This window comes from Perognathus longimembris, chromosome 8 (genome assembly GCF_023159225.1).
Source record: "Perognathus longimembris pacificus isolate PPM17 chromosome 8, ASM2315922v1, whole genome shotgun sequence".
NCBI classification, from domain to species: domain Eukaryota; kingdom Metazoa; phylum Chordata; class Mammalia; order Rodentia; family Heteromyidae; genus Perognathus; species Perognathus longimembris.
In genome coordinates, this window is record NC_063168.1 from 52,966,441 (window position 1) to 52,976,712 (window position 10,272).

Genomic DNA, 10,272 nt, shown 5'->3' on the forward strand with positions numbered 1-10,272 from the left:
AGTACAAGGTTCAGAGCTATGATGCATAATAACAGTGCCTGGGCTTCCTAGAATTTTTCATTGTTCATATTATCCTTAGAAACTGTTCAATATTTACTGATGGAGTATGTGTGTGTGTGTGTGTGTGTGTGTGTGTGTGTGTGTGTGTGTGTATGCGTGGTTATAAAAGGACATTTTATTAAAATTTTTGTCTCCCTCCCTCCCTCTTCCCTTCCTCCCTCCCTTCCTTCCTCACTTCCTTCTTTCCTTCCTTGTTTTCTTTTGCCAGTCCTGGAGCTTGAACTCAAGACATGGGCGCTGTCCCTGAGCCTCTTTGTGCTCAAGGCTAGTGCTCTGGCACTTGAGCCACAGAGCCACTTCCTTTTTTTTTATTTTTTATTTTTTTGAGTAGTTTATTGGAGACAAGAGTCTCACAGGGACTTTTCTCTGCTGGGTGGCTTTGCACCACTATCTTCAGATCTCAGCCTCCTGAGTAGGTAGGATTAAAGGTGTAAGCCACCCATACCCAGCTGATATAATCTTTCTGATCATATTCAATGGAATGTGTGATAGTAATTCTGGTGATTAAAGTTCAGGTCAACTATCCTTCCCCTGAATATTCGCTCTTCAGTGCATCAAAACTCTAATGAAGAAGCAGATTGCATTCTTTGTATGGAACTGACAACACAGGAATGGACAGATGTTATAAAAACAAAAATGAGCCAGGATGTTTCATATTGTCACTAATGATTCTTTATGATGTTTTTGAAAATAATTGGAAAGGAAGCATGGACATCTGGCATGGGAATAAAGCTGTTTCTAATTACAAGGGGCTGTTTGTCTTCCCTGGGATGTCCTTGGATGTACTGTTCTTTAATATCTTACTTGGGCCCTGGCAATGTTCAACCTTCTAGTTGAATTATGTGAGGTGGGCCACTTCTCTTCTTTCCTTCTGACCCAAAGAAATTTGCTTCTTAAATTCCTTCAGGCTTTGTGGGTTTTTCCCCCTTTTGGAATTTGCTTTAAAGTTGAAAATATGGATTTTTTTTTTGTTGAGGTTCTGTGTTTTTTTTCTGGGTACTTTCCATCCACACAGGAGGCAGCGCCACGTGGGGCTAGCAGGTCAGCAGAAGAGCAAGTACTGTCCCCAGTGACACAGGATAAACGTGGGAGAGCTCCATGAACGTGGGTGGTCAGGAGACCCAAGAATGGTTCCAGAAAAAGCAAAGTGTCTGAGCTTCATCCTGTTCTCTCCAGCTGACATAATTTGGAGTAGGCATTGTGCTGAGTACTTATACATGGTCATTGTACTGATATTTCAGATAATTTTCTTTACCCAATGTACCTTCGTCGATCCAATATTTACAACATACCAAACATACATCAGGAACTTTAACCTTTAACATTTAACCACAGTGATCACATTGAGAAGAATAGATAAAGGGGTTTGGTTGACACTCCCCCCCCAAGTCTATTTTTGGAGTACTGCCATGAGTTTTAGGTTTCAGTAGAGGAAGAATTGAGGCCAAAGGCAAGAAGTGTGGCAATTAAGGCAGTTTTGGGGCACATTGGTGACAGCAATTTTTTCAGTTTTGGCAGCATTTTCACTGACATCAGCTGAGGTCCTGTGAGATAATTACTTCAGGAGAATGTAGTCTTATTGTCATAGCCAATTGTCCTCATTTGGGGAACATGAGCAGTTGTGTGAGGTTGACTGCTGCTTGGGGAGATTGGGTTCCTTACTATAAAGATGTTTATCCATCAGTCCTTTCTTCCAGAATCCAAGATGGCTGAAAGCTTAGGACAATGACTACAGAGTTTCAGGTACATTTGGGGGAGTCTGGAACAGGGCATTATGAAAGGTGACAGAAGGGTGCTTCAGTTATTCTTAATAACCTGTTTTTCCATACACTCACGAATTTGACATTGAGCTTTAAGACAAAGGTGACAGATGCAAAACAAAGGCAAGGATGCCACATTTTTCTCCTGTTCTTACCGTGGCTCAAGGGAGAGTCATTGCTTTGTGGCATGAAGCACTTCTAAAACCTTGTTATAAAAAGAAAACCATTTTATTGGAAACACTTTTAAAAAGACATGCCCTTCAGATTATATTCTCAAGGAAATGTTTATTGTATATTCTAACTAAAGAAATTAAGGAAATAGAGATAAACATAAAGTAAAAAAAATCAAAACGATCTATAAATCCATTTTGTAAGAATAGTTACTGCTAAAATATTGACACATTGATCTCTTCATCTCTCTACATTGGCTTGTTGGTATTGGTCGTGGGGCGTGAACTCAGGGCCTGGGCACTGTCCTTGAGTTTTGTTGTTGTTGTTGTTTTTCACTCAAGGCTAGCACTCTACTACTTCCACCACAGCTCCACTTCCTGTTTACTGGTGATTAATTCTCACAGACTTTCCTGCTAGGCTAGCTTCAAATTGCTATCCTCACAGGCATGAGCCACTGGCGTCCCGCTTGACATTTGCTTTTTTAAAAAAGTTTCATAGCCCACTTTTCTTTTTCTGTTTTTATTCTTATTATTAAGAGGTTGTACAGAGGGGTTACAATTCTGTAAGTCAGATAAAGACAACACGGTCACCCCTTTCTTCCTTTTCCCTCATTTTCCTCTCCCCATCCTGCCGACAAGTTCATTTTTTACAAAATGCATACTGAATACCATGTCTGCATTTGTGCATCCCTCCTCTCCCCATTCCTATATCCCTCTTTTGCCCTATAGCTTACTTTTTATGGAACAATATATCTTAAACATTTTCCAAGCTGTTACTTTTTATTTTGTAATTTAATTGCAATAAGATAATCTACTGAATATATTGACAATCATTGATTTAACCAGTAATATATTGTCTGTGGACTTTCAGGTTGTTCGCATTTTCACAAATGTGTGTGTATGAATGTGGAGAGAGAGAAATGCCCATATATCTATGCATGTGTATGCTATTCATGTATCTGTATATATGTATATACATATATACATTTGAATAACAAAAATATTATGTATTTTCATTCACAATTATTTCCTTATAATAACCCCCAGTAGACTTTTTGGGGAAAAATAAATTTAAACTACTTAAAATGTGTATATAGAAGCCCAAATTCTAAGTTGTATGGACTTTGTCCCAAGTTCTAACCCAACTGTGTTAGTTAATTAATCACTCCATTTGATAAGTAGAACACATGATTCATACATCCCATTACATCTCAAAGGATGATTCTGAAAAGCATTTAGCAAGACTTATGAAACAGAGCTTGTGATTGGAACAGATGATTGTCTGGAAGACTTCTTTGTCATCCCAACAAAGCATGATTTACTTTTTCTTCTCATTGTAGTGTGTGTCCTGTCAGCTAGGCCCGAATTTTCTAAGCATTATCTTACGTACATGCTCACAATAGGTTTAGAAATAAACATATCAATCAATTCTGTTTAATGAAATTCCAGAAGTTTCCTACAGCTTCTGGAAAATTCTTTACCTTTAAGGGACAGTCATAGAAAGAGTCTCTCTACCTTTCCATTGTCATTTTCTAAAGTCAGACTTGACTTGTTACTACAGTAGCCATGTTACTCAAGTCTAATAATCAAACTGAACACAGACAAGGCGTAGACAAGAATCATGGAGAAATGGGACTTAGAATTCTGCGTTAGCCAACCACAAAGCTTTCCGCCTCTAAACTTCATCACGAGACCCAAAGTCTGTTAGTATATACTCTCAGAATGTTAATTTTTAATCCATGGTTTCTACTGTGATCATCTTTCTCCTTTTTAAAAAATTACATAGAACATTTTTGTTGTTTTCTTTTTTTTTTTTTTGCAGATTTTCCTTCCATCTCATATCCTTTCACAATTTTCAAAACATAAAAAAGATTCCTCGCAAGCATACTTAATTGAAAAGCATAGTGCTTGTGTCAGCAGTCTAGAAATGACTCATTTAAATTTACTGAACTGATTGCTTTCACATTTGTATCTAGCTTTCTTTTCTTTTTTTTTTAACTGATAAAATTTTTTATTTCACTTTTGAATTTTTACACTTTTCCTGATTAGTCCATGTAAGGTGAAACTAGAACTGTTTAAAAGACATACACAAATCTAGTACATCAATAACTGGGGATTTTCTTTTTTTGTTTTTTTCTATACTATTTTTCACAACCACGGGTGTGCTTGCTAGGCAATGTAACCATCACAGAAGCAAACAGTAGGCAGAATACTGGTAAGGAAAAACAAAGGGCTACCAGATATACAGACAAGCTTGGTTCCACATTCACTACTGCATTTTTAAGCGCCAAGTATTAACTGCATATTTTTGTTCAGCTAAAAAGGAAGGATTTTTTTCTTTTTTTTCTGGTTTAAATCAGTGCATGAATTTCTCAGTTCAGAATATGGACAAACAGATGGTACTCTACAGCTAGGTGGAGTGTCAAAGGTAGAGGAGAGACACTGTGAGACCGACAAACCTGGCTCCTCTCTGTTGTGGTGAACACACAACTTCCCTGTGTTCTAGGGTCTTGTTTAGACATTGTCTGAGAACTGAGCCGGATGAGCACACTTAGGTTGGTGATAATAGTTAACAAGCAGTATCAGGGCTGCTTGCATTACAGGGAGAAACCATGGATTCTTAAGAATGCTTTGCTGGTTCTGATTGTGGTATGACTGAACAGCAGTAACTGTGCCGAGAACTCGAGGAAGACAGGGTGATGAGGTGAGAAGCTCTTCTCCACTACTCACCAATGTGCTCGCCCTATCTCTCACCTCCTGCCCATACAGTATAAAAAGCAAACAAGACAGATAAAGATAGGCTTCCAAAGGAAAACCATAAAAGAAGTGAAAGGACAAAAATTTAAAGAGGAAAGAGAAAACCAAAATCAATAGTCAAAAAGGGAAAGAATGTTAAATTTCAGAATTTTAAATGCCTGAAGCTAGGAAGAACTCAAAGAATGAGGACTCTTCAAGTGAGAAGCTACCTCTACAGAATGTTACTCTTAAAGGTGGCATCCAGGAAACAGAGAAGACCATCCATCCATAAGACACACGGCTTTTTATTTTTCTTCTTTCATCTAAGTGTAATAAGGAAAAGAGATCCCTCTGATTTCACAAGTTGCAAATCAGTATCATATTGCTGTAGGAAAGGGAGCTTAGTCACATCATATAGGAGTACGGGACCTATTGGTGCTGTCACAACCAAGTTTTCTGCCACAAACAATTCCAATTGCAGGCTTTGAGGTCCTCAGAGGAATACTCTACAAACATTTGTGATCATGAACTTTTGAGTGGCAGTGGCCCAAATGGTCAAGGATCTATATGTCCCCACAGGCAGAATCACTGTGAATTACCATTAAACTCAGATGCCAAATGGTGTCTCACTCCTAGTCCCAGCATTGCAATATAATCTTTATAACTTTCTGTACAACTTTACAACAGAATTGTATTTCAGTGACTATTTTGATATCAGATTAAACTTTCGGAAAAGTTACACATAATTCAGGTCTATTTTTTTTTCTACCAGTGAGAGTTCTGTTAAGTTACAAAACCCCATAATCACAGTGTTCAGTTTTAAAAAAATAAACATACAGTAATCCTGTCAAAGTTAATTGAAATCAAAACTTCAGAATGCCGTGGCATTTATGTGACCAATTTGTGTTTTAGATACAAATATCAGCTGTTTATCCCATGGACCATTTTTGCTAGGCAGAGGCTGTGAAAAATCGAAAGTCGACGTACAATTTTTTTTTTTTATCGCACAAAGGGATCTATGTGAAAGGTACAGAGTGACACTGAACAGCTCACAGCACAACAGACATTAGTTCTCTCCCTCCCCAGCATCTCCTTCATCTCCCTGGTTCTCCGATGTCCACAGAGTGAGATTGTCCCTAAGTAGCTGCATGATCAGGGTGCTGTCTTTGTAAGATTCTTCATTCAGTGTATCCAGTTCAGCAATCGCTTCATCAAATGCCGTTTTTGCTAGGCTGCATGCCTTTTCAGGAGAGTTTAGGATCTCATAGTAAAAGACGGAGAAGTTCAGTGCCAGGCCAAGTCGAATTGGATGTGTAGGCTGCATTTCTTCCTTACTAATTTCAAATGCTTCCTGATACGCCTGCTGGGAATTCGACACAGTAGTTTGTTTATTAGCTCCAGATGCCACCTCAGAAAGGTACCTAAAATAATCTCCTTTCATTTTCAAGTAGAACACCTTACTTTCTGGTTGTGTAGCATTAGGAATAAGATATTTGTCCAACAGCTCCAGAACCTCATTGCAGATGTCCTGCAGCTCCGCCTCGATCTTCTCACGGTACTCTTTGCCCATCTGCTGCTTCTTCTCATTCCTCTCGGTTTTCTGCTCAATGCTGGAGATGACACGCCAGGAAGAGCGGCGGGCGCCTACCACATTCTTGTAGGCAACAGAGAGCAGATTTCTCTCTTCATTGGAGAGTTCATGCCCCCGCTCCGTGACTGCTTTCACAGCTGCGGCCGTGTCATCATAGCGCTCAGCCTGTTCAGCCGGCTTGGCTTTCTGTACCAGCTCACTTTTGTCCATGGTTGTTCCCGTGGGATGGTTCCAGGGGGCAAAGGCGCTTCCAAGGAAGCTTTAAGAGCGGCGACCGCTTTCTTCCCAAGCCAGGCGGCGGCAGCGGTGCCTACAGTGGCGGCGACGGCGGCGGCAGCGACAGCTACTACGGCTCCTCCGAAATCGGTGGCGGCAGTGGCGATAGCTCCACTTCCGCTCCGGCCTGTATCTAGCTTTCTATTCTTTATGGAATCCAAATCTAAGAATGGACAGATTTTCCTGGGCCTTGGGTCTTTACTTTTGGAGGCTCTTGTCCTATGTAAAACTTTGATTTGAAAATTTTGTTATGTTCTTCTCTTGTTCAACTGTGTTTTGTTGTAGGAGTGCAGTCACAAGCCTTACAATCAATGAAGAAAGGTATGATTGCTTTTGATCTCCTGCCACTCTGGTTTTCCAGTTCTGAGTGGGTTCCCCAGGAGACCCAGTCCTTTGGTGGATAGTAATTTCTCTTACCCAACATGCTCCTCTCTGGAGAAAATTTGACTGAGTTTGGCTCTGAGGAAGCATCATGTGATGTCTGGGGCGAGCATCCAGCACTGATTCAGCCCCTCTGTTCACTACTGCTTCCTATACGTTCTTTCTCAGAAAACCAGCTTCCAACTTGTATAGAGGAGCTAGAGTAGGAATTTTTCATCTGAGATGAACTCTAGAGGAGAAGATATGGCATCTATGAAACTCCTACAATTGCATCCAAAGTATTGTGTGAAAGAGCATTTCATGAGACAACAGTCTCTAATTTTCATCAGAGTATCAAGAGAGAATATGACGCTGTAATGGCTAAGAACCACTGTTCTCCAGACGGTTTCTGCACTAGTTGCTCTCTATAAGGCTCTTTTAGTTCCAACATTCTGTGACCCCAAGATCCTACAATATAGCCTTGTAGCAAATTTACCAAAACCAAAATTGCTCATTCACTCTCTCAAATGACTTTATAAGTACATTCCTAAGTAAGCATGAGACTATCTGAAGACTGTTAGCCTTGTTAGAACAGGAGATTCTATGTTATTGTAAGAGAATAACAAAGGATTAAGCACTAAATTTTTATGGGCAAAGCACTAGTATTTCCTCACATAACAAGACTATTTATTCTAACCTCAAGTACTGTAAACATTGGGATATCATTTCTTTCATAGCAGCAAGATTTGAAAGCTGTACTAAGTGGAAGAGTGGCTAAAAAAAGTTGGTGTGTAAGATTCCTGCCTTCTTTCTTCTTACTCCTTTTGTGCAAGGTGTGGGAGCCATGGGGGAACCTGCCATTATTATTCCTTCCTTTTCTGTGTCACCTACAGTTCCTCAGTTTGCCCCTAGGAGGTGTTCTGTGCTAGGAAGGAAAAGGGTAGCCACACACATGAGACCCTGTAGTGACTGATAGCTAACAGCGTCAACTGAGGACGTGCTGAGTGAACTAGGGTAACTTTTAACCAGACAGATCTGAAAAAGTAATACAAAAATCTTATGTCACCTCACAAAATCTTGTGTGGCTTAGAGGAAAAATTTGCACTAACATTACTCTAGTATTGCTCTTAGTCTAGTATTCCTCTTTTGGAGATCCTTGTTGCAGCCCACAAAGTCATCCACACAGAGACTAGTAGAATCTCTCCCCTTTGTCCTCTCCCCCATAAGGAGCCAGGTGTGAAGTGTGGCTCACATCAATTGGGAGGGTGTGGAAGCCACCTGCTGTAGCTTAGATCTGGAATGTCCCTCAAAGGTTTGAGGGACATTTTATGAGACAACAGTTTCTAATTTTCATCAGAGTATCAAAAGAGAATATGACTTTGCAATGATTAAGAACAACTGTTCTCCAGATGGTTTCGGCACTAGTTGCTGTCTATAAAGCTCTCTCTATAAAGCTCTTTTAGTTCCAAAATTATGTGACCCCAAGATCCTATAATACAGCCTTGTAGCAAATTTACCCAAACCCAAATTGTTCATTTATTCTCTCAAATGACTTTATAAGTACATTCCTAAGTAAGCATGAGGCTTTCTGAAGACTTCTAGCCTTGTTAGAACAGGAAATTCTATTTGAGGGACATTTGTCAAAGGCTTATTTCCAAGCCTGTGTCACTACTGGAAAGTGGTGGAACATTTAAAACACAAGACTACAACTGGATTTGGTGTCTCACACCTGCAATCCTAGCTATTGAGGTGGCTGAGATCTGAGAATCACATTTGAATCTAGCTCAGGCAGGAAAGTCTGTGAGACTCTTATCTCCAAGTAACCACCAAAAAGCTGGAAGTAGAGCTGTGGCTCAAGTGGTAGAGCACTAGCCTTGTGCAATAAAGTTCAGAGACAATGCTTAGGGTCTGAGTTCAAGCACCAGGTCCAGAACAAAAATAAAGTAAAATAAAAATAAAAGATGGGACCTAGTGGAAGCAAGTAATACCATGGACACTGGTTTCTTCCTCCTTTTTGCTGCCTACCATGAGGGGAAAAGGATTCTTCCTTCACAGACTCCCTGCCATGATGATGCGCCTTAATTCAGGTTTGAAAAGCAATGGAGTTGATCAACTGTGGGCTAAAACCTCTGAAACCGTGAGTCAAAATAAAGCTTGTCTCTTTATAAAGTGATTATCTCAAGTATTTTTTTTCACAGTGATGTAATGCTAACTAACATACCACTGTACTCTAGAAGCTCCATACTTCACAGCAGCTAATATTGTTAGAGGAACTTTCTGGTCATGGCTTTCATAATACTCATAGGGCCATGCCAGTTATAAGAATCACTGTAACCGGGTCCGCTCAAAGAAAAGGCTGCCTATCTAGTAATTATGGCTGTTCCAATCCAGGTAGAAACTATTGTCCAGGGCATATTTTTACTTTATCAAGTTTCTGCAAAAACAGTTCCAAGAAGTTATCTAAAAATGAATTAAAAAGGCAGAAAGAAGCCAGGCACTGGGTGGCTCATGCCTGTAATTCTAGCTACTCAAATAGCTGAGATCTGAGGATTGAGGTTTGAAACCAGCCTGGGGAAGAATGTCTGTGAGACTATCTCCAATTAACTACCAAAAAGCCAGAAGTGAAGGTGTGGCTCAAATGGTAAAGTAATAGCCTTCAGCAAAAAAGCTCTAGGATAGTGCTCAGGCACTGAGTTCAAGCTCCAGGACTTGCACCAAAAACAAAATCAAAAAAAGGAAGAAAGGATTTTGTTAATCTTTTTATCTATGATTCCTCAAGAGATGATTTTTTAATTTCTGGCAAAATATCTGGTTAAATAGGAAGGACTCCGAGTGGCACCCTGATACAAAAAACTAAATCACACAGTGCATTTGTCATCATTTATTTGTTATAGTGGCTTTGATTTCCAAACTGGAATGGTTGCACAGTACCTGGCTACTTCTGCGAAAATATTTCCACTTGAAAGCTTCAGAACTATATTTTGGGGGGAAACTTAAACAATAAAGGAGAATTTATCTCCCCAAAACAGTTTTTGTAGAAAATAGTAAACATGGGTTAAGAGAGCAAGGAAACCAAATCTGGATCTAGAAGAAAGAAAGGTGACTTCCAAAGCAGTAGTCAGTCAAGTTAAAGGTGTAAGGCATGGTTTGGGGGAACCCTGCACCCTACCTTATACCCTACCCTTCACCTGCTTGGCTTTCCCTAAACCTTCTGCTCATGTTTGAGAATTTTGTGTAGAAATATATTCATTTCACAATGTAAGGGAAGACTGAAGATGTGAACCGTATGAGACACATAGTCATACTCTAAGAAACCAAG

The 10,272-nt window shown here is 39.8% G+C and overlaps 1 protein-coding gene across 1 annotated transcript; it reads right to left on the reverse strand.

Moving 5' to 3' along the window:
• Positions 1-4,358: 4,358 nt before the first annotated feature.
• On the reverse strand, positions 4,359-6,598 carry LOC125356548 (14-3-3 protein beta/alpha-like). The gene has a single exon (XM_048353101.1). The coding sequence runs from the start codon at positions 6,525-6,527 to the stop codon at positions 5,793-5,795; it is 735 nt and encodes a 244-aa protein (XP_048209058.1). The 5' UTR covers positions 6,528-6,598; the 3' UTR covers positions 4,359-5,792.
• Positions 6,599-10,272: the final 3,674 nt, after the last annotated feature.

What these genes read in the sequence shown, in the direction of transcription:
- LOC125356548 (XM_048353101.1), bottom strand. Translation starts at nt 6,527, where the DNA reads ATGGACAAAAGTGAGCTGGTACAGAAAGCCAAGCCGGCTGAACAGGCT.